The sequence below is a fragment of the Phalacrocorax carbo genome, chromosome 1, assembly GCF_963921805.1.
Source record: "Phalacrocorax carbo chromosome 1, bPhaCar2.1, whole genome shotgun sequence".
NCBI classification, from domain to species: domain Eukaryota; kingdom Metazoa; phylum Chordata; class Aves; order Suliformes; family Phalacrocoracidae; genus Phalacrocorax; species Phalacrocorax carbo.
The window spans coordinates 23559164-23585133 of record NC_087513.1 but is presented as its reverse complement, the minus strand read 5'-3'; the positions used below and the strand labels follow the sequence as shown (position 1 = coordinate 23585133).

General features: G+C 36.5%; 1 protein-coding gene across 3 annotated transcripts in view; it reads right to left on the bottom strand.

The window, feature by feature from the left end:
• The window catches only part of GRM8 (glutamate metabotropic receptor 8), a 355863-nt gene that overhangs the window by 198251 nt on the left and 131642 nt on the right, over window positions 1-25970 (bottom strand). For all 3 annotated transcript variants that reach the window (XM_064446155.1, XM_064446172.1, XM_064446165.1), the window contains exons 4-6: window positions 3916-4051; window positions 3304-3458; window positions 1978-2115 (exon numbers count right to left, since the gene is read on the bottom strand). In XM_064446155.1, the coding sequence (XP_064302225.1) occupies window positions 1978-2115; window positions 3304-3458; window positions 3916-4051 (429 nt within the window). The remainder of the gene's footprint in view (window positions 1-1977; window positions 2116-3303; window positions 3459-3915; window positions 4052-25970) is intronic.

Sequence of the window (25970 nt, the reverse complement as noted above, 5' to 3'; positions counted from 1 at the left end):
TTCCATTGTGAGCCACCTTTAAGTCATTTTAGTCAAGGGTCCTATCACTTGTAGATACTCTCGCAGAGGATTTCATACCTTTTCCCCCTTCATGTGTAACCTTCATATAAGACTGCCTACATCTTAATCCCATCCCTTGATCCTACATTAACTTTCTGAGTGCAGAAAACATGTTCTCTTTCAGTTTGCAGGCACAGAGTGCACACCATAATTTTGTTTCATAGAAAATACAGATACACATTTCAAATCACAAATTACTTTGAATCTATCAAGATATGGCCTATGCATTTTATAGACTACTTTTCACTTGGTAATTCAATTTGACAGATGTGATGAGGCTGAGACAAGTCATAAAACCATCTGTAGTAACATTTAGAGCTTCCCAAACTACAGCACATACACTACTCATTCACCTGAAGTTCTTCAAAAAGCATCTATTTTCCACTTAAAAAAGGTTAAAAAAAGAAATTAAAAAATCCCTTCCCAGACATCGGTAACTACCCAGCCATGTCTTACTGCTATATGAATCAAGGCCAAGGAGTAAAGGATTAGAGTAATGATCTATCATTTCGCTCAGTGAGGAACTGAATATCATCCTGTTTTGTGTGTGGTATGTGGTAAAAGGCAGAAGACAAGGCATTGTTTTTGATACGAGAGAGCGCATATATGGCTGTCATATTTCTGTGAGATATAACTGTGCATTGCGAAGCCCAGTGCAGTAAGCTTTTGAATTGATGGCACAGTACACATACAATAAATCTGATGGTTCAAGAAGTGCAGGACTGATGGTGCATATGCTTGGAGACTGCACAGTATGTCTGTCTGACTAACCCAGGAGAAGTGGGGTGCTGGTGTGCAGCTCTTGTTTGCAGAAAGTTTGGAAGGACAGCACCATAACAAAGGCTACATGACAGTGTCACGGGGCAGCCAGAAATCCCGGAACAGTAAATGACAAAAATATTTGCATTCTGTGTGGAAAATATTATTGGGGAAACAAAACATTGCCAGGGAAATCAAGGCAGAGGGATAACATATGTACGCGGGGCAGAAAATTGAGTATTACCGCTGCCACTAGCCACAGAGATGGTGGTCACCACCGGCACTGCTGCAGGTGGTGGCAGTAATTAACTAAATGACACTGGGAGCCCTGACATTAAGAAAATACTATCTATACAAAAAGTAACATAAACAGCCTGCTGTAGTCACAGAAGACTAAAGGTAACAGTCTTATAGTAAAACCCTGCAAGTAACAGCAAAAAGCCAACATGTCATTGGTGAGATGAAACTCAGAGCTACTGATGCAACTGCTATATTAGCTGTCGTGACAGTTGCGTCTGGGTATGATGCCTGAGCAAGCAGGTTTGAGAACATCAGTGCCAGTTACATAAAGCTTTTTCTCAAACTTCATAAAGACTTTCAACTTTATTATACAATATGGAATCCTGTTCTTTCCAAGTGAGGGCAAGAAATAAGAACATATTGATTTTATTTTTACTCCATCATCAAGCAGTTTGTAAACTAAATAAGGAGTTCATCATCAAGGACTTATCATCAAGACCTTAATAGTTTAAATAGAAGCTTAATTTTCTCTATATATACTTCAGGGATAAAGATAACAATATGAGAATTACTGTGATGTGCCCATTCATTAAAAAAAGAAAGAAAGAAATCCTATTGACAACTATAGATGAGGTGAGAGAGGAGGTCATTGAAAACATGAATGGAATTAAACCACAGCCACAGGTCTTTAAAAAAATCTGTACCATCGCTGTATTTGTGCAAATTAACCACTAAATTTTCTCAAACATTGACCATTAATTTTTTCTTCAGGCTTAAGAAAAAACGTCACACTTCTCTTACAACACAATAATTTGTATTGGACAATTGGAGGGAGCCACAAGAGTGATGAAAAGCAAGCAGTTTCTTTCCTGCACTCCAACAAACCACTCATGGATCATGTTTTACTTTCATAGTTACCTGTGCATTTCTTGATATTGCTATTTCTTTTTCCATGTGATCCTAACTTGCACCCAAAGTTCTCCTCCCAAAATTCTGCAAACCATACATTTCTTCGATTGTTGGCAAGTGTTCTGCTCCGAAAATATCTATCAAATCCTACATTTAACAGAAGAGAAAGAAGCATTAAAATATGATTCAGCATAAAAATAGTCACTTAAAGACAATAACAGATTTTGTATAAATATCAGAACAAGAAAACTCTTTAACTACAAACTACTGTAAGATATTTATTGAGCATATTGGTATCCAAGGATTAAAAAATAGTATATTTGTTGTTATCCCATCTTTGCTGTAGAACACAATTTTTTTAAATACCTACAGGAGTTAAAGAGTCTCTAAAGCTCCAGCAGAATTCTATAATTAAAAAAAAAAAAATCAAAGCAGGTGGTTAGGGAAGCAGCTTAATTTTTAACACAGAGATGACCCAAATAAAGAATTGGATACCTACAAGAAATTAAACAAACTACACTCACTACTTAGGCAAAGACAATGAGCTAAATTAATGTTCTTTCAAGGCCACCTAAAATCATTAGGCACCTCTCTGTAAAACCAGAGGGCTTACAGGTCACCTAAAATTCTGCTTCTATTTATATGTTTAGTGACCTTAGTTGAGATTCCTATTTAATCCCAATCAGATTCTGCAGCACCCTTACCCCTACAGCCCAGCAGCCATAATGAAATCATGGCTAACACATACCATCTGGATTAAGCTCTTCACAAACACTTCTATGTGGCTAGGTTCTCCAAGTATCATCAATAGTACTCAGTTTTTCTAATCATTCGCCAGTTTAGAGCACTTACCCAGCCAGTAAGAGCTGTTACTCTGTTTAGTACCCTAATAAAGTGATTCAAACAAGTTACTTCCACTTAACCACTAAGTCAGAAACTTTGTTAATATCTTCTTAAAGTAAGTTTAGGAGAGGAAAGCAGGGCCCGGATGGATCTCCTCCCAGGAGTATGAGCTGACTTATCATCCAGGCAATATTCCCCTTTTTTGCCCCAAAGAACCAACAGACTATGGGTAAGAATCTCTCCACCGCACATGCTGTAGTTATTAAACAAATATCAGACTGCTTAATTACAGATTCAACATCTCCTCATCTCAACAGAGGTATTAAATAAATATTGGATCAGGCCAACTCAAGTTACTTAGGTGGAATATTTTCCCTGATTTCCCTGTAATCAAGGACAACATGATTTAAATTTTTTTTTTTTCTTTTAAAGAGAGTTAGAGTGCTTGAACATTATCAGAAAATGAGGGGTTTGTGCCATGTGCAATCCTACCATCTATTGATGTTCTTTTGGGCAGAATGGTTACTGCTCCTTCCGCAATCTCTTCCTGCTGCTGAACTGGTGAAATTTTTGACCCCCAGCTATCTGAACCAATCCAGAGAAAATGTCCAGATTGATTAGCTTTTTTGGCTGCTTCCAGTATTCGCCTGAAAATAAACAACAAATGACTAATTAAACAAACTACATTTACAAAGAACTTTAGAATCCCCAGCATTAATTTTGGCTATGCGTAAGTAAGCTCACACTAACCAATTAGCCAATAGTTTTCACAGTCTAGAGCGTATTCAATGACAGCTGTAGTGAACTCAACCTAAAATACAGTACAATTTAAATTTTTTTCATCTATAGGAATATTTTTCTAATATTATCACTGATTTTTTCCTTTTCAGTCACCAAATAACAATCTATTGGAGCTGCACTCTGAGGAACTAGGAACAGGTTAAATCTTCCCAGAATAAAGGGCCAGCAAACTCATTTTCTTATCACCAGATTTCCAAGAATTTTTACATGGGATAGAATCTGAAATCTCCTGTAACAACCAGCCCATTGATCACCTCTGTGGAGAGAGGACATTTCCAACACATAAAATTAAGAAACAGGCACCTAATATCATCTTCATTCGCAAACATGATCACTGCTCGAGCATTTGGAGTTTCCAACAAGCGCTTGATGATCTTTTCAAATTCTCCTGGTCTTGGCTCTCGAGGGATTTTGAGTGACTGAGCAATACAAACACCTCCTGAGAAAAATTAAAAGGAAAAAGAATTTAACACACTAAGTATTCACACTTTAGGTAATCTATAGTTAACCAGGCAGGCAAAGAAAACAAGATGCTAATCTGAGATATAACAATGCAGTCAAAAGCTACATTATCTGTGTATTTTGAAATACACACTGTATGCATTTAGACATGTAACACTGCATTGAAGAGTACAACTCTGTTACTTTTTTAATGTATATATAAAATTTTAAACAACATCCTGAGCCAGACCCTCAAGCACCTCACTCTGGCTCAGCCGGACTGAGTTCCACAGATCTACCCCAACTTATGGCAGCTGAGAACCCACCCTCACCACAGGAATGCATTTAACCACAATGCCACAATTTGACAGTTATGTAACGTTCATAATGTGGCTCTATCACACACCTCTGCTTTTTCAACAGAGATTATAAGGTTAACAATAAATGCTGTGGTTACAGAATCAAGTAGAGACTGTGAAATATTTTCTTACGAATTACTACATACAGATCACTTCTAATTGTTAGTATGACATTCTTAATTAAGTTGTCTTAATTATTTAAGAGGTTTGGGGTTCTCATTGAATATTCTAAATTACCAATCAGCAAATGAACACAAACTTAGAGATTATATTTATAGCTGTTCCTGACAGATGAAGGAAAGTGCTAATTTAAACCTTTACATTTTACCTCTCCTGCAAAAAGGGACAAATTTCCGCAGAAGATCAGTGATTTCTAATGGCTTTCACACACCAGTGCAGGGGAATCTCTACTTGCCAGTTACAACACTGTATGTTTGAGCAGGCAAGGAGAGAAATTCTTTGAGACTCACTCATGAAGCACTGAGTCCAGATTGGCACCAACTTCCTATACCATCAATGACCTTTCTGTGATTGTTTGCTGATTCGTTCATTTTAATTATTTTTCTTTAAGAACTATTGACTGATTAGAATTGGTACATCCAACTCCCACCAACATTTGCCTTGCCAGTGGTTAGTCCCAAAATAAAAGCTTCTTGTGGAGAATTTAATCATTAATAAAACCAGAAAATTAAGAAAATGAGAAAATGTTTATTTCTAACAAAATGTGACATGTTACAAGACAAAGGCAAAGCAAATCATAATTTTTTGCACCTCTGCATCTAAATACTTCTATACTGAAGATTGCTTTCAGAGTGAGTAAGAATGAGGATGTTTTTTAAAAGAGCTGCTTTAATTTTAATGAACGCTCTTTTCCATTTTCTGAGGTGTAAGATCATTTGGGGCACATACATGTCTATGTACTAAAGGTAATTAGACAACTAAGTCGTAGTTAGATGGCTATGTTGTATATGGGGAGGCTTTCCAAATTTCTCAACAGTCTTTTTGTCCCTATCAAAATGTCAACCTTATGTTTTTCCAAAATGCTTCACAAATTAGGTTGATCCACACTGTCAGTGATAGGATTTTAACAAAAACAAGGGTCCAGCCAGATGCAGCTTGGGATGTAGAGCTGTATGAAGATGTTAGTGTCTCTTGCGTTACCTTCCTTAAGCTGAATGTATTTAATCTTTAAGTAAAACAAACAAACAAACAAAGAGGTATTTATGAAGCCTTTTTTACTTCTTTTACTCAAAGAATGAGTTTAAAGCTGCCCCAAGCCTGTCAGTGTTTAAGAGGCATTTGGACAATGCCCATGCTTTAACTTTTGGTCAGGCAGTTGGACTAGATGATTATTGTAGGTCCCTTCCAACTGAAATATTCTAGTCTAGTCTAGTCTAGTCTATGTAATATTTAGAAAACGCTGAGGATTTATTATCAGATTTTGTTCTGCCTTTGCAGAATTTCATTGACCTCAATAGTTCTCTGCACAGGCAGATACTAAATTTGAATCAAGTTTAGACCTGGCATAAATGAAACATGGAATTATCAACTGCCAGTATAAAAATAACAACTTTCAAATTAAATCAGCCAGTTTTAGTCACAGGCTAACATATCACCTTTTTCAGCTATGCATCAGTTTCTTGGGAAGTTATATTATTATTTTATTAGATTGAGAGATGCATATTACCATACAGATTTTCCTCTGTTTTACATGAAAGAAATAATATTTGCGAATCAGAACATCTGCCGTTTCTAAAAAAATTTGTTTGTACACATTTTCTTTACCATTTATAAATAGTATAAAGATATAACATAAATAATTTACTCTTATCCACTTTAAAATGGAGTAGAGTGCCTTTCTCTGGCAACACATTTCTTCACATTTTTATGAACAGCCTGGCTCCCCATGATGGACAGCTGATTTGCCAGTAACAACAGATGAGCCTGTATAGCAGGTGACCCTCATATTCACCAGGTATCTTTGACAATCCAGTAATGAAAGACAGACACTGTACTACAAAAAGCTTTAGCCAATTTTCCAAACCTATATTAAGCTATTGTGATAAACACTCAAAAAGTCCTTTATGGCAATCTCTTTCTCAAGTAACAGGGCTGAAATGTAAGGAAAATATTTAGCAGCCACCCTGTAAATTTAACAAACAGCAACTCACTGTTAAAAAAGAAAAACTGAAAAACAATGCCAAGCTCTCAACTGTCTCCAAAGTCATTCAGGCACAAAAAGTATAACAGATCCTAAAAGATGACATAAAGCAATAATTTGGTACCTCATAAATTTTGAGAGTTCATTTTTCAACAATTTCTATTCATGCGATGGCCCTCAGGAAAACACATTCTTTCCACATAAAACTCAAATGCAAATATTACAAAATGCATATATATAATACATTATATACAGCCATCTACAATCTGTGTGGAATGGATATCAAGCAATAAAAAACAGCAGTATCTAAAAAAGCTATTTTCAGTCAAACTGGTGTAGAAGAAACTCCATTCCATCACGGCAGCAGTGAGTTCAATCATGACTATACTGTGCATCTTAGCATCTCTACATTGAAGAATGTGTTAAGTACTAATAGGAACAAAATAAAATGCATTTCAGCCTTGTTGTTACATTTGTAATAAATTGTGTAAGCTACCTCCAACACACAAAACGCTTTGTGTACACCCTTATCTATATATTGCATATACAGCTGTTGCTCAAACAAACAACAGAGTATCGGTTTTCAGCTAATGATGAAATGCTAAATCCACAAAGGCGCTTACAACATTACGATGTCTAACCTCTCAGCACCCTGCTGCCTTTGAAATCCACAGCCTGGGCTAAGTGCCCAGACACAGAGAGAGATGAGCGTCTAGGAAAAGGATTCATAGGAGCCAGCAAACTGAATAAGAAAAATTATTCCTCCGAAATAGCTAGCAGAGGTACTAAAAGGACAGGTTTTAAGGGCAGTAGTTAGTATAATCTTAGGAAGTGCCAACAAAAGAGATATTTTCCTAAATCAAGAAGTTACAGTGTTTGAGAACGGATGTCTCGTATGTGGTATCAATGGATTTACCGTTTGCTGCAGAGGTGCCAAAGGGCAGATGGTTCAGACACCTAATGCCCCTGGAGGATTTATGGCTGTGAATCATGAGAACAAATAGTGTCTACATGTTTCGCCCCATCAGCGTTTCTGACTGATTTGGTATAATGACTGCTTGTCCCTGTTGCTGGTTTCTAAAACATTTGTTATCCTTCATTGTGTGGTGATATACCTAAAACAATACATTGGTTTAAATTTCCCTTGGCTAAAATGATGATTAATCTAATGTTTGTATGAGGGAATGAGAGCTATCTTCTTATCAAAAGGGAAATGTTGTATTCAAACCTGGTCAATTAAAAGGACTTATGAACAGGTTTCAGAGAGGGCTGCACTAAAGGCTGTTATTGAGACCAAAAAGGGAGTCAGACAGACAGATTCATTGCAGGTAGCTCAACTAGGAAGAGATACCAATGATTTACCCACTGCTATTGTACCCATTCCCTAATTCATATACATAGGAGTTAAATTAAGGGTTTGCATCTGTTACACATTTTAAAGACATCAAGATGGCACTGATGGAAAGTAGTTCTTCAGCTACTCTGGGGGGAAAAGAAAAGTCTTAACACCAAGCTGTGCTAAGCCTCTTTTGTCTGTTCTCAGGTCTGTAAAACTAAGGTTGTACATGGTCATCCCAGAGCTTGGTTTGAGGAATAAAATCGTTAATATGAACTGTACTGTGACAGTGGTGATAAGTATCCATTTGTCTTCTGTCTAAGAGCTATCAAGTGTGATATCCAGCACCTGGGGTCAGGGGATGATGAAGAGGAGAGCAGAGGTGGGAGCTGGAAATCAGGCTCACAGCACGCACTGTCCCACTCATGATCAGGGGCTCAGTCCAGCTGCTCTGCACCATGGTTAACAGCTGGTAACTCAAGTGCTTTTAAAATGGGGACATATCCAGCCCTGATCTACAATAATATATCTTTGAGCTGTTTTCTCCATTGTGATAAAAATCTCGTCTTAAACAAATTGCTCCATGTTAGGCTTGGCTAGCTAACAGGTGCTCTGTACAACACAGCTTGTGGGAAATAGGTTATCGCCAAACAGAAAACTGGTAGATTTTGAAGATATTATCAGTACGCTGGATCAATGAACATTTTCCATTCATTTTGTGCTCTTACAACAATGATTCTACCAAAGAAAAAAATAAAACAAAAGGGAAACGTAGTACCTGCATCATTTTGGTGGTTCAACTTGTGGTGATTCTATAAAGATAAATATTCATTTTAGCTCTCATGGGTACTGAAGTCACAAGACAGCATGCTAATTGTGAACCATTAAATACTCAAGTATGCGGAGGTGGGTGTCAGAAGAAGTGATGTTGAATGTGTAGTTGGAAAATAGCAAGCAGACTTGGTAGAAAACTTGCACTAACAAATGAATTTCCTGAAGCAAAGACCGAAAGATGAAGCTAAATGCAAATACAAGGTCCTTATTCTCTCCTACCGCAGCTAGGATCCAGCATTACATTATGGACCAACTAAATAGGATACATAAGAAAGTCTTTGTATCAAAAAAGCTGAAGACAGTTTTCAGTGTTGGGACCACAACCATACTACTCGTTAGAACCAGTTTACCCTCTAAGCTATTTTATCTCCCCATGTACATACCTAGCCCTTCCATTGTAAAAGGAGAAGGGATCAAGCTATGCGCTTGCTTTGACAAGCTATCTATTCCTTAGCATAGGGAGGTATACCTCACCTGACTCAGCATATATCATTGCAAGTCAATTATTTCACAGCAACTTCACCACAAATCACATTGTTCCTGAAAAAGATCAAGACAAATTACTAGAGCACATCTGGGACCCAGTCCTACCTGGCAGGACTTTCTCAGCTGCCTTGAAGTATATGTTTTCCTTTTTTTTCAAGATGAATTATATGTGACTGGTCACTAGGCTAAAAAAAATTTTAATGTGGCCTGTGGAAAGTTTCCAAAAGACATTACAGAAATATGTGAAGGCAGAGAAGTTCTTATTCCAAGTAGGGGAACAGATGTCAGAGACTCAGAAGAAGCCTCAGTAAGAAACTCTCCTGTGAGGCACACAGGGCGCTGTTGCAGGCGGACACAGCCTCTCTCTGACAGGAGACTGCTAACAGTATCACATCATGCAGGAGAACATGAGGAAAACCAGACAGTTACATTTCTCCTCCTCTTCCAGTCCTTCCCCTGGTTATATTGAAAGTCTAGAAAATCTAGACCTGGTTATATTGAAAGTCTGTTCCAATTGCCAGGAACCTAGTTCAACATGAAGATTGTTGGAGGTACTAAAACTAAGAAGATGCTCCACACTCAAGTTCTGTTGACAAAAATCAGGATAGCCCTGTGACTTAGTGAATTCATCAAGACCACCTTTTTAAGCAGACAGTTCGTTATTTGATAAATTTGGATGCTAAGAAACTTGAATGTTAAAGAAAAATAAGGTAAGTGACTATTCTGCCTGGGACTTTCACTGACAATCAGAAATTTTTAGGAATTATTATTTAAACCACACCACCTTACTGCCATCCTCTTATGTAATCCTAGATGCCCTTAACAATAATTTTCTAGAATATGAGTCAACAGGGAGTGACACCTAGGGAGATATAATTACAAGCTGAAGATCAAATTTCACAAGTAATAATTCTTCATATGGTAAATGTCTCCTTAATGCCAAAGTACTGTATCTGGGAGGTCTGAATGCAGCTGTGCATTCTTTGCAGAGTTACCGTCACTTAACTACCCCAAGAAACCATAAGACCACCGTTGTACCTATATGGACTTCAGGGTACCTTAGCCTTATGAATAAGAACTTGAGCCTGCAGGCTCTGCGCTCCCACTGAGTCCATGCCATGACATCTTCACTGCTATTCATGTCCAAATCTAGATAAATAAAGTCTCATTCCAGTACACCTCCTTTGTTGCAGTCACCAACTAACTGCAGAATGGAAATATCCTAAACTCTTGTGGCTTCTCATTTCCTCAGAAGCTCACCAAACACCTCAGCGAACAACTCAGTTACTCTTGCAAAGAGTGTTAATTCTTCAGCCAACAGTGGCAATACTTTTTGATGTAAAGTGATAAAAAGAGAAACATTTTGAAAATTAAATAATTTAAATAATACTTTGCTCTGTATGGACAAAAGTAGCACTTAGTATCCAATACACGAAAACATAATGGACGACGAGAGCTTTTGTTAAGCCCACACATTGATGGTTTTTTTCCTTACTTAAGTAAAAATGCATTTTCTCAAAATCACTTAATATTTATGATAAAGATATTTTTAATGCACAAGCAGGTCAGTGAGGTTTTTCCACTAACATGTCAGATACAGTCATGAGCTTTTCTAGTTAAAACTAACAGCCTTTAAGAGCTCAAAGTCTCTCTCATTTATTTCAGTGTTTTAGAAAAGGCCTTCTAGCAATGTTTTTGTTGGGACTTCCTTTTATTCATTCTTAAAAAAAATAAATAGAAGGCATTCAGTGAAACCATGAAAGAACACAAAACATTCTGATAAATACAATTCACCCATTCTTTTTAAATCTGCTTTTTTACATTCCTATATGCATTCACAGGCATACAGCCATGCATATTTCAGAAACACATGCACTAACACAGATACTTACATCATGGGCAAAGCAGATGTTAATTCTAAAATAGAAAAGGAAGAAAGAAAAAAAAACAGCTCTGGCTCCATATGAGACCACTGGTTGCTGGCTTCAGTCATCAGAGTCTGTCTCTAAGGTGACATGAAGCAAGCGATATCAGTTATTTTATACCTTCATTCTGAACAGTAGAAAATTCTCTTTTCCTTTTTTTTTATTTTTTCAGAAGAAACAGTTCTGAATGCACCACTACGGCTTCCATTAACACCACCATTTAACATAAAATAACTGCAAGGGATATTCTCACCATCACCAAACCGACTGACTTTTTTTTTTTTTCAGGTTTAGAAAAAAAATAAAACACAACACATTTTCATCCTTTTACTTTTTAGTGTTATTTGTGTAAACGAAATCCAACTTTCACAGTCCTGAAAGTGAGAAGCTAAAAGAAAAGTTCATCTGTAGTAGAGAAGTTTATGAATGGGTAAAAATCACATACCCAGAAGAAAAAAAAAATAAAAAGCCTGAGAAGGATGAATTCTGGAAGGTTGTGAGAGAGGAATTTTCTCTCCACAGTGAATCACTGTATAACTAGTTCATAAAGGACATGGGATGCCCAGTCAAACTTCAAAACAACCTGTGGCCAAAAGAATGTAATTGACGTTCTTCTCCACTTACATTTACTGGTCAGCTGTTGCAATGCTTTCACTGCTATGTCTTTTCTTTATCAACACAGTGGGTATTAATATCTCCCTCTAGGCAAACATGGTTCTTCCTACCTGCAGGTTTAGAACTTGCAGAGGAATAATATGAAAAAAGAAATACACTGCTGTTTGCTGGCTACATGCTAGGTACATCCTTAATAAGGAAATAGATCCTCTTTATTTTTATTTGTTTTCTAAAGATCAGAAAAATGTAGGTTATGAGAAGAAATTTCATAAATGTCTAAATTCTAAAAGATTTTCAAATTTTCTTTTAAAGTAACATCAGTTCGAGTTTATAAGAAAGTAACAGTGTGAACTCAAACCCTGCTCTGTGGTTACCTAGTATATTTTTCTCTGAAAGTAAATTTGCTTGAATATGGCCCTTATTCTTTCCTCCATTTCTCTAAAATTCTCCAGACTAATGGGCCTCAGTAGCAGTAAAGGTTTGGATTTAATGTTTTAGGGAGTTTAGCTGCAAATATCTGCTTAAAAAAAATTCTAGGGGTAAGTCAGGCATAAAAATCACCGGTTCACTTCCAGGTGTGGTCAGTGAACAGCAGCAAGTCACAGTCCCCGATGGGTGTATCCAGCATCACGAAGATGGCGCAGGAGCTTACAGCATTCCTTATAACTATGTTTAGGCAGGAAAAGAAACCTCACAGAAGAAGGAATGGATTTTGTAAAAATATTTATTTCCAAATAAACATAACCTTTCATCTTTTAGGATAATTTGTTCCCTATGGGGATCTTTGGATTAACATATTTTTATTCCACTCCCTGCCCTGTTTTAAATATTTTATCAGCAATATAAAAGACTGTTTTCAGCGAAGTTGTTCTGGGTTGCCTGATTTTAAATGTAGTCTGGTGTCCTATTTTTCCCTTGCATGCTTCTTACTGCTATCACAGTGTTCAGAGGTTGCCTTCAGTCACATCCTTTGCACTGAAGTGATGTACACGGGCAGCTGAACGTGACTTTTAATTATGCCTTCTAAGAAAAATAGCAGTAGTGATTAATGTTCTCATTCTGAAACTTTTTGGTCTGCTTTTATAAGTGAAGACATTCTTCTTCTTTGTGGTCATAAAATTGCCACAGATTTCTTGTATTCACTGGAATTAAAAAAAAAAAAAAAAAAAAACCAAAAAAAACCCAAAAAACCCCACCTAAACTTGTGAGTTTTGCTGTCCTCCAGAATGTTTGTGGCAAAAGCAATTATTTCCATCTTTCTTTATTTATTCCTTTAACAAGTATAGTGTCAGGGAATTATTCTTAAAATTAGGCATATGTTATTTAGCTTAGGTAATCTCTAGTCATCAAATACTTATTTTCTTAGGATTTGAACTATCAAAATAGCTTGCATGTAAAGACTTTAATAAAGATAAGTCTGAGATTGATTACTGATATTTGTGCTTGAATGTGATGTTCAAAAAACAGTCTCAAATTTGAAGTAAAACTAAACAACTGTCAGCTAAGTTTTGTCTGAAACTGGGAAAAAATAATTGTGTGGTTTTCACTACATGAAATTATAAGTCCAAATTTGTAATGAAAAACAAGAAGGGAGCACTTCTGACAGGGAATCTTGTAGGTAAATATAATCCCAGAATGCAAATATAATACAGATTCACAGTCTCCTACTAACAAAATCTTGCAGATGGAGGTAATGGGTTTTACTGCACAAATTGTCCACATAGCACGCCTAAACTAAAGTTAAGCCCATGCTAACATTGAACATTGCTCAAGTGCTCACTTGCAACCCTGTGCTCAAGAAGCCTAGTCTGGTTTCATGGAAATTGTCATCAGGAGTCGTGCTGGCTTCAGCCATGCAGGAACAAGATGAAGTTCTCTTTCAAGTCATGATTATTTTACAGACATGACATCATAAATGAGGAGCGCTGTTCATGGATTAGACTAAAAAGGAAAAGATTTTCAGGCCCGAAAAGACAATTTTCATAATCTACCTTGGCTTCTTCCACATATAAGGTTGATCACAGTCTTCTTCAAAGGCCTAAGTTAGCTTTTGGAAAGGCAGTTTCATTAAAATTGGAATATATTGCACTTGTTTGACAAAATTCTAAAGGATGAAAATACATACTCATTGAATTTTTTCCTTTTAACTTAGGAATATTAAACCATGAAGATAAAATGTGAATTTTTTATTTCAGAGTTATAATTTTGAGGTTTTGTTTTTTATTCAGTACAAGATGAGAAACATATGCATTACTGAGAAAAAAATGTTAAATACTTGAGAAGTAAATATTTTATTTTCACTATGGAAAATTTCAGTATTTGTTTTAATTTTTTTACATCAGAATTTCCAATGAAATGGAAGTATAATTTCTAAGTGGTTCCATGTGTAGTGAATCAAAAAATGTTACCCTATAATGTCTGAAACCAGCTGATTCCCATCTGAGCTAAAGTGTATATAGCTAAAAAAATAAAGATTTCAAGGTATGAAGGGTGTACTACACCCCTGTAGAAGTTTCTCCAGTGCTTTATAATCCTCTTTACTGGGAAAAACAACAGGTACCTTTTCATCAGTTTAATGTTTCGACCTTCATTTTACAACCAGACCTGGCTACACCTCTTTCATCAAAAATTGGTATCTATCTCACTCATTCTTCCAAACACAACAACTTGTACATTATTAAGTTATATGATTAAGTTATAAGTTAAGTAACCTTCCCTTATACAAATTAGGAAGACTGAGTTCACTTAATTATGTACCTAGACTGCAAGTTACATTTGCAAAATTCATCTATTTATTTTGATGTTAGTACCTAACTATGTTATCTGACTTTAAAGTACTTTGAGAGCTGGACATTTAAGTAAGAACATCATTAGGATCTAAAAATACTAGAGAATTCTATCTGCTGACTTCTTACCGCTGAGGGTTATAAAATACAACAAGAATAAAGCGTCAGGTCTCTATGTTTCCTTACACCAGTTGAAGATACAGTGATATTAAGAATCAGTAATACTTCTTTTATAACACAGCATTAAAATAAAGGAATGAGTTAGTGGGTGAACAAGAGTCACTCCGTAGCCTTCCAATTAAATAAACCTACAGAAGCTTACATTAATTTTAAAAATGTAACTGAATTAAAGTTGGCCACACAGCTATCATAGCTTTAAGAAAGTCTGTGGCACTGTGCTGTGAGATTTGGATCACAGAACAAAGTCAAAGAGAGGAGCCTCATGTCTCTACATGTCTAATACCAAGTGGTAAAATATCTCTTGAGAAGAAGTTTAGGAGTGAGTGGATCAGCTAATCAGCCTTTCCTGAAACATGTTGGGATGAAGGTTTAGCTTAATTCATAAAGCCCTAGAGAAAAAAAGGCATCAGGTCAAAAGTGACTATCCAGGAGACATGCTTAAAGGGCTGCAATGGGCCTGAGAACTTCAAGCTGAAGGAAGAAGTAGGAGAGTGTTCAGAAGACCTGTGCATGCAGTTGAAGACAGATTGCAAATTGAACACATATTATTCTGCTTTAAGGCATGTAACAACAATGTAGAAATGATGGGACAAGAGTAAAAACACTGAAATAGTTTTAATTTTGGAGTATAAAAAATGCTGAAAGGATACTTACATGTTCTTGGATGAAAGGTACCATCTATGTACGTATAAAAGAAATTGCTCACATCTGTCTATTGTTTGAGGACACAAATATGAGATTAATCTTCTGAATTAATTTTATCTTGTAAATGATACAGCGGCATATACATCTACTCTGTATTCTCAGTCCTTACTCAGGAAAGAACAGTCCTTATTCAGTAAGAATACTGGTAGCTACTCTGTAAGTTGAACAACTGGAAAATTCTTAGATTCACATGCAAGAATTCTGGATAGTAGATCCAATAAATGATTTGATTCAGGCCTATTCCCACTATCGCTAAAATGGTGGGAATACACTGCCTTGATTTTTTGGGAAATGACCAGCAAGTAGGATCAAAATCTACTTTTATGTAGTCTGTCAATAATTCTACTAGGACAGGACTTAACCCCTCCTATCCTTTTTCAGATGGTTTCATTCTCACTAACATTCTGAAAGGAACTAAGGTTCTACCTAACATCAAAGAAGGAAAATCACAGGCAGAAAGCTGTTATCCATGCAGGAAGAAACAGAAGGACCTGCTCTTTCCATCAACGTTCAGAGCTAATGTAAAATCATCTGTAAAGAATGGCAGCTAATGGGAAGACCTTTTGCTCTCCTAGCCCAGACATGGAAAGGATCAGCCAGAATATATGGATCTCAGTCAACCTCAACCAAGCTGCTCAGTGACATCAGATGAACAAATGCAACTGTGTTCAGAATTAAATATGCTAAGAGTACACTATAATAAAAGGGAAATCTGGATACTTTCACCAATGTAGATATCAAATGGGTGAAAAGAAATGTCTGTATGTTAAGGAAGGCTTAGGACATAGAAAACAGTTCAAACACTGAGAAGGTGTTTGAACCACAGTTCAATACTTGCCACAGAGCTGTAACCTTCTTTGTTCTACCAGAGACGAAATCTGGCAAGTGTTCTTCAGGCTTTGTTTCTGCCTAGATTTTAATATTATAAAATTAGAAGTATCTAGACTCATCTCCTTCCATGCAAATAATATCTGCGCTACAGGAAATCACCATTAGCTGTAAAAGAGATAGAAGGAAGTATTTGCTTTGTGACAGATTATTTATTGAAGGTCTCTAGTAACTGACAAAAGATGTCTGCAGCTCACCCTCTTCTAATAAATGTTTGATAGATCCACCATATTTTGTAGAAAATTAAGCAAAAAAAATAAAACAAATTACACAAAAAACCTGTAATCACTAAGTACAAAATTACTTTTACTGAACATTGCACAGGAGTGGACACCATTATGCTGTTAATACAAGCTGAAATAAAAGCCTATTTTAATGTGCATCTAGTCTCCACATAGAACTTTGATCAACAAAGTATTTCATTTAAGGCCTGAAAGGTTTTTCTATGTCCATACTACTCATCTGATCTCATGGTTTCAATAATTTGATACAATTCTTCTATCACATATAACATTTTTAAGCATCCTTCATTATGTTGGGTTTTTTTTTTCCCAAAACCTACCAAAAATTATACCAGACAAAAATCTATTATTCATGGAACACTTATATCACTCATTAGAAAAGAAAAATGCAGAAATACATGTTTTCAAAATTAATTAATTCCCTAAATGTATTGCCCATCAAATCTGTCAAAATATGTAATGGCAGGAAAATAAAGGTGCTTCAATTTACTCTGAGTTATATCTTGAATAAAGACATACGATTAGCCCCATGGACTCATGAGAAAGAAACTCCACCTTGCAGTAAGAAAAAATTCCACCCTGTATTACTTGATGAAAGTAGCAAGTGTGGATAAAAATGAAGATAACATAGAAGACAAAGGTAAGATAACAAAGCAAGTAAGGACTGGAGACTGCGCTACAATCACTCATTGTTCAGTGTAATGCACAAATAATAGTCCTGATCCCAAAACAAAATCTTCTGCAAATGCCTCGTGCTAAAATACTAATATACCTTTGTTTGCAGTGTTTTATGATTAATCACTGTCAAGTTTTGAAGTGGAAGAAATATGCAGTAGGAATGAATCCTTTATTCTCCAGACTTCCAAAAAACTTTCTTGCTCTGCTTATTTAAGAAGTTTCATCAGTGAAATACATATACTTGTGCCAAAAGAAAGAGTACAGAAACAAGTATAGCTCTTCCAAACCCTCCATAATAAAGCTACCTTGGGAATTTGCATTAAAATATTCAAGTAAAACACGTCTTCCAAATCCCAAAAGAGCTCAATAAAAGTTACTATAAACTTGAATATTTAAATTTTAACTTTTTCAAATTTTGATCTCTGATAGCAGTCAAAATACCACAACTTCAAGACTATTTTTTTGTCTATGAGAAAGATCACGGTCAACCAAAGATGTACAAAGTTCCACTGAATTTTGTATTTGAAAAGCAATTTCATTAGGAATGCCTTTCCCACCATTTAGAAAGTTTCCAGTGGTCGAAAGATGGAAAAGCAGAAGAAAACAGTTTTCAATAGTAAAAAACAAGCAACAGCCCTGAAGATCACAAACAACCTCTGGCCTCTTTTCTTGTGTTTGTTTTCTGTACAGATGGACTGACTTATTTTAGAATGCAGAGTAGCCAAAAAAATGAAAATAAAAGGAATATGGGACAAAATGAGAGAGATGAACTGCAGAATAGCACTAGTGATAGCTTATCTGATGGTAACTGCAATTCCAATGAAAAGAACATTATATAGATATATGTGTGCGTGTATATATATACACAAAACAGTTTAAGACACTCAAGCACCTGTGTACAATATCTCTCTACAAGAAGAGAAGACAAATGAGGCACAGTGAGCTCACTATGCTCATGCATTTCCACACTGTGGCATGTGCACTTGAGGTCTGCTACATCCCATTCCAGACATTTGGGTACAGTCTGCGAGACATGTTTCAAATTCAGGCTTCATATCTGGGCTCACTGAGTCAATATTTAAGGATGTCAGTGTCCAAAAACAACTCATCTGAGTTTTTGTAAAATCATAAATTGATTACTAGCCTGGGCTAGCTCTTTTCACAAATACGACTTCTTGGTAAATAAACTAATTACTGGCAGGTTTTCCATATGAAGTAAACTGTGTGCATAGCTACCCTAGTGACCAAAGTCCAGCCATTCTCCACTCGTACTTTCACAATCTTTCCTCACCTGTGAAATTTCTCACTTGCTTTAAGATTCATCTCTTGCACAGAAAAAAGCCATGAAGCATGAGATTACAGCTGGTAGGGAGCAGAGGAGCAGAAAAGGGACATTAAGGATCTTCAGCTTCTCTGTTAGCCTCCTATCTCCAAGCCAATGTATACATTCCCAATATAACATTATTTTCTGGAAAATCCCTCCAGATGAGAAAAACCCACAAAAAAAACTACAGTGCTGCACAGAACCTGTCTTTTTCTCACACCCTATCTCCCCCATGTCCCAAGTGAAGGACAACCTCCTACACTGTCTTATGCGACACAGAACAGGAATGCTTAGTCTCCTCACCACCATCACAGCTGTAGTCAAGGCCAAAGTATTTAGTGAAGGAAATATGTCTGCCATGCACTTAAAGAGACTCCAGCAGCTGCAATGTTACAGAGGTGTTTGGAGTTAAATTCTATATTGAAAAAGGACATTAAGAGTGCAAAACTAAGTGCAACAGAATTAGCCATTGATCAGATTCTCTGAGGCTGTCTGGTTATTTATTGGAAAATAATACACTAATGTCCTAGCAATCACCTTTAACCATCTGTGTGGCTGCTAGATTCAGGTCAGTCCTTTAGAAGCTGAAGGGCAATGCTGTTGATGATAAAAGTCCAAAGGCAACCCCACATGGGACTTCCAAAATTGAATTCCTGCTCTTCACAGCATTGCTATGCTTTTCTCCAAGTTGCATGTCTCAGATTGGCATTGCAAGCTAAGCTCGACTTGGGCACAGTGAGTGCATGATTTAAAGTCAAAGCCAACAGATTCTGTCCATTTTTTAACAAGGCACAGTGAAATTATGCTTATGGCATTGGAGAAGAATATACAGTCAGCCTAGGTCCCTCAAACAGAGACAATGAAATGAAACAGGCAAGGATCTATCAAAAATAAGCACAGTACAAGGGCACGTACGTAGAGTTACCTGCCAGAGCTGTAAATTCTGTGAAACAATCAAGATCATGTCTTAACAGGCAACTTAGATTTCCTTCTCACAGCTAGCCAGAAAGAAGTTGTAGTGCTGTAGTGCTAAATCTAGTGACTAGGAAAGGAAAAGACAAAAAAATATTTTACTTATACCGCAGCCTCCTGGTATTTTCCCATTGAGATCATTCTCACTATTTTCAGAACATCTGTCAAAATCTCTCTCCAAGTCTCCTCAAGTACTTCTGTCTACAAAGTCAGGATCATCCTTTCAAAGAATGAACCAGTACAATGGGGCTTAAACGACCCACTCAAAATCAGATCTCCCAGAGGGGTTATAACTGAAAAAAAGGGGACTTTAATGTAAGGTTGGGTATGTGGATTTCCACCCCACTAAGAGATGGATAACTCTATTCTGTCAGAAAGGAAACCTGTTCATTACAGGAAAATGGCATGTACCTGGACAGTTACAGCAGAGTCTGAACATAAATTCATCCCCTGGATTGTTTCACAGTAACTTTTCAGAGATGAAAACTCTCACCAGCACTTCTCAGACCACATACGAACAGAAAACACCTGTTTGTTGACAATTAATGAAGAAAAATGGGATAAGTTCAAAGAATACATTATTTGTTGCATTTTGTTTGTCACTGAAGAGACTAGGAAAAATGTATATTATTATTCTGATTGAAGGCCAAAATGGACAAGATACTTCCCTTCTAACAAAATTTTATGTGTGACAGGAAAGAATCCTTTTTGCATCTCCTCAGAAAGACTTAGTTCCATATTTTTATTTGGAATAATCTTTTCTTTTTTAAATTTTTTTCCCCCCTTTGGGGCTGAAAGCTCCCTACCAGCTGTCAGTTTAATTAAATCTTGCTAACAGTGCCCACTGGATTTCCAGTTGCAAGGGAATCTCTACAGCAGAACAGCCTTTATGGGTCTGACTAAAGGTTCATCTAGCCTGATAGGCCCTTTTCTGGCTATGACTCATAATGGAAGAGCAGAAGAACAGAATAAATATATGTGCTGGCACGTTGTCCCAGCCTTCAATAATCTCCAGCTCAAGGGCTTTTTGAGAGAAGGTGTCTTTGTGCTCATTAAAAGCCCTTGATAGAATTTTTCTCTATTAATACATCTAGTCTGCTTGAACACAGGAAAACTACGTTAGATGTTCCAGGGGCTCCCTCAACATCACTAAGTCTAAGCTCCACAGTACTTAAAGGTCAGTTTTCCTTTTTCTTTCTCCATGATTACAGTCTTAAGCTCCAAAAATCATTGTTTGAGCCTAATACCATGACAAATTCTTTCAATGTTGCATGTACTTTGTCTTCAAGTTAAGCTGCTGGTCCCATGCATCATATACACGCATCACTTTTTTCCCCTGCTTTTATGAACAGATCTGCAAAGTATATTTAGATACATTTCTATGGAGCTTCTTAGAATATTCAAGTATCTAAAAATGTAAGAATATTTTTATATACCCATATGTGTGTCTGCAGATTTTTTTATGGACCCCAGAAAACTGGCCAAGAAAAACAGCATATGCAAGAATCTGAATGTACAGGCATATACATACATCTCTAAAGGCTGCATGAAAGCTTTTTGAAGTAACAGGTTCTTTAGTTTCTAGGACAACTTAAATCAAGGATCAGACATATTTGACAAGCAATTTGGTGTTCTGGAATTGAGAGAACGGTATTTTTTTATTAATGATTCAACATACTAATTACAGAATAATCCCAGATAGCTTTTCTTTGTGGCTTATTAACAATAGCCTGACAGCTGATCTTGTACTTCCCTATTGAACTGCTTCATATTATGTATTCATATATGGTGATTTCCTACATCTATTTCTGTGTGTAAGTATCCAGTAACTGTGCTGTTTTAAGGTAGAGTTCTCATATGAGATGCTGAAGAAAACTTTTCCCATACATCTAGAATAATTGTATTTATAACAATAAATTGAACAAAACAGAATTGGTTACTGATTTGGGTTTACCAATTTCATTAAGTTTTCTTCTACATGTCCTATTTCATACTGCATAGCTGCCACTGAAGTCACTGAAAGGGTTTCATTTTTCATTGTTTGGAATGTTCATTAGATATTTATATGAAAAATGAGAACAAACTATGCTACAGTAGATAGAACAAAAACAATTTCATAGGGCAGTAAACTCTCATACTCCAGGGCATAACCCAACCAGTAATTTATAGGGTTAGACATAAGCTTTGCTCAGGGACAGTTGTTTTGAAGAGAACACAATTAAATGTTAAGTACCTTCCTTCAAAGCATCCCTTCAGTTCCTAGTCATTTAACCTCTTCATTTTACTTTATTCTATTTCCCACACCCTTTATTCTTTAAGATATGAAATGACCATTTTTTCAAGTTAGCAAGGAAAATTCTCTGTGTACTCTTTGCATACCACACATACAATCCTGAAATACACCTTAATTTTAAAGCATAAATTATCTTCTTCCCTCATTTGTATATGGACTCTTTCAGCTGTAATCCTGTATCCAAAGTACAGGTTTATGCAATATTTAAAACTGCATTGATCAAATTTATCCAAAGTTTGCGTTAAATTAAGACAAAGAAAATCCTTTTAAAATGTAAAGTTTAAACATATAAAATACGTAGAATTATCTACCTTGTTCGTAACACACTTCAGAAAAAATATTGCAAGAAGCAAAACCCTTCATCCACTGCAGCCACTGATCAAAGGATTTTTACAAAGCACCAGGATTAACTGTTTTAAAAGTGATCATTAGTCTGATTGTCCTTTTAATTCACAAGTGCTTCTCATTTCCTTCAGCACAATTTACTGTACATGTACCTTATCATTTAATATCACTACATCTTTGCACCAATTTATCAGTGAATGTATCTTACAAAATTCCTTGTCTACAACTACTTTCCTCTTTGGGTTGTATCTTACTTCTGGTAATAGGCTCAACCTCAAACAAGTGCTCAGATAAATCGTCATAGGACAGGAATTAAAATAAAGGAAAGCAGAAAGTGATTTCAAGTTTTCATGAGAACTCAAAGCTATCATACATGGTAAGATAAGGGCCTTTCACTCAACACAAAGCAAAACAGCAATCCAGACCTGGAGTGCAGCACAGTGAACTGTGAAGACAGCCGTCTGAAGTGAAAACATCCATTCCCGTTGGTCCTCCCCATTTCTTAGAGAAGAAAACTAAAATGAGTAAGTTTGTCCAATTTTAAATGTAAAAATTAAGGCAAGGAATTTGTTCTCATTGCTCCCTTCCATCCAATAACCGTGGGGCAACCACTATAGCTGACTTTTATGGGTGAGTGGGCTGGAGGCAGGTGCCGCTGCACATTGTACCCACAGAGAAAAGCACAAAATTAACTTCCAGTAAGATACAGGACAGGGGCAGCCTGAGCTTTCAGGAGTGACAGCCATGCACTAGCCTCCTCCCTGCCTTCAGTGAGGCAGGAGGTACGTGTCACAGCAGCCTTGCAAACATCCCAGATCTGCCCAGAGCCAGAAAACCCACTTTGCCCAGGTGGGTCAAGGTCAGAGACTGTGTCTGTAGCCTTCTGTCTCCTGCTGCTGCCCCTTTCCCCAAAGCCAAGGTTCCTCTGAGAGGTCAGAAGAGGTCAGAAAAGTTTGTTTTAACAAGTCCCACAACATAAACTGCTCGATAACTTAAAACAGGAAGATCTTCTGTGGCAGTTTGTTAAGCTTCGCCTGCCTGCTAAGAGAAAATAATTAAATAAGTGCTGAACTGGCACAGAAATGTATATTTAATTAATTTTGATTCTTGCATGGCATTTAAGACAACTGTGCTTTCGGAATGAAGGAACATGATCTGATTTCTGAAATACCCTTGTGTTTGAGATGCCCATCTATTTTATAAGCAACTACCCACTACCTCATGGTATACAATGTGCAACTATAGCTCTCTGGAGTTTGGGCCAAATCCTACCATCTGGACTTCAGTCGACAAGTTTGTTAAATAATAACAGAAAGCATTTGTTACAGAGCTGTATTTTAAAGAAAGGAGGAGGTTGAAAGTAAGACCTTCTTACTTTAAAGTTTCTTCTTTAAGTTCACTGTAGTTTAGAACAACTAATGAGAACAGGAAAAAGGAGTTCCCAGTATGATGACAAATTATAAACAAAAGAGAAATAATTTGGTTACTTTTTTGTTGATGTTAGGTGAAAAGGAATCATAAGGACAGGTTTAGACATTTTGTATTTCTGAACCCATCCTTGGGACAGCACACATTCTCTATGGTATTTCTTTCACATTTACTTAGAGCATGATAAATATATCTATCCAAGCAACTATATCAACACTAGGAGCTTATTTTATCTAAGATCAGGCGCCTTGTGTTGTTATGTAGGTGGAAAGGCAGATAAGTTTCTCCTTCTTCCTCAAGATGAGTAGGTGTGTGGAAAAATGCCATACAAATCAAATTACCTTTGATTCATCATTATAACATTCACATCATACAGAATGATTTGTATTTAGGAACTCTTCTTTTTACCCCTGCACTCCTGAGAAGTATACAGTATACAGAAGAAAGGACCAGAACCCAAGGAGTCCACTGATTCAAGACCCAATTTATCTTTGCATCTGTTCAACAATAATTTTTTGTTAGTACTTTAACAATAATTTGTATAATAATATTTGGCAAATTCCTGTTGCAACCAAATGTTTTTGGTATATGCCTACTCAAAGCACTTAGAGTCCCCTTCTTTGAAATACCTCTGGTTAGAGTAAATCATATCAGCTACAGCAACCAGCTGAGCTCAGTTCAAATGTGAATGTTCTTTTTTAATCCACCTGGATCTCTCCTACTCCTTCCCACACATTTTGTGGGCAAGGAAAACCAAAGGTCTTGATTACATAGAATGCAGCACAGTGTTTTCTTCTAGAGCATTCAAGCATAAAATTAGGGACACACTACACCGTACTTCCAGAAGTCTACACTAGTGGCATTATCATAAATCTCAAACTGACTTCCTTATTTGATCTTTTCCCAGCATGTGAACATGCAGGCGCTGGAAGCATCTGTGGGATTCTGAATACATCTCAAGTAATGTGCACATACGTCCCCTGCTGAATGGGTCTTAAATCTGCAGCATTTATTGTTCAGGCCGCTGCTTCAAACTGACTTGCAATGCAAGAGGATTCCTGCAGAGGCTTTATTAAAGTCCAAATTCTGCAGTCTGACATAAACAAAATGCAACTTCTCAGCTTCTTACATGCAAAATATGTCTGCTAACAACACTCTATTTCATTCACTTGACGTGCAAAGCCAACTGGGAGAGTGATCTGTGGGGGAAGAAATAGTTTTGTAGTCTCATTCCAGTCAAAAGATTGAGGATGAGTTTCTAGCTGAGCCATAAGCAACCCTGAAGAATCATAGCCTCTTCTTCCTCCATCTGTAAAAAGTTGTATTTCTTATTTGGCTTGTAGACCAAGCAGGCTAAGATTTTTATGATTTCTGATGCTACGGAAGTGAAATTTAAAAAAAAAAATATGAAGAAAACATTAAAAAAAAAAACAAAAACAAGAAAAAGAGCATTCACAATTTAAAAAATGGTAAAATGGCTTCCTTATTTGAATTAATAAAAAAACCAAAACAGTTTTCCCAGGCTTATTCCATCCCACCACAGAAACCACCTGAGCATTGCAAAGCAGTGGGAAGATACTGGTGAGTTGGGTCTCCAGATTTCAAAGGATTTTTGCTTCATTATGCATACAGCAAATTCAGTTAAAGGTATTATTAGTTCTCTTTTTCCTCAGTTCATCTAACATGGGCCTTTCTGTTTTCACTCAGTGATATTATTTCTAGGTGTGAATGCTTTTTCTGTCATGTGAAATTGATACCCTATCTCATTAACATACTATTTCTTTTCAGATTTCATTTTCGCTCTTGTCTATAGCTAGTATTCTCTAGTTTACTTTTTACTTTCTTTGTTGTTGCTGCTCTTACTCTATAATGTGTTTTGGAATGCAGTTTACATGAAAGATGCTCTACAAAAAGCTAAGGATAATCTAATTTCTTTCTACCAAAGAAAACAGAGTTCTCTGCAGGCAAGAGTTATATCCATTATTGTAGTCATTCAGAGGGGCTAGATGATGAAAAAGTCAGAACAGCTAGTGAGGCTGTATTCTGCATTATTGCTGTTCTGTAAGGGCAGAGGGAATGCAATGGGAAATAATGTTTTGTTTGTGGTCATTAATTTCTGTGTTGCAAAAAAAGTAACACTGAGCAGATGCACCCTTTTTTTCTGAACAGAAGTGTTTTCTCTTCCTAATTAATTGGAAACTTATTCAGAACTGGCTCAGCAGTACAGAATTGACCTTTGAAGATCAAAGTGATAAGCCATATGGGGCTAAATCCTGCCTCTCTTATGTATGCAAAACTCTCACATGTTTCAGATGATTTTGCGACAGCATTTAGACAAGTGATCATCATACACCATGAAA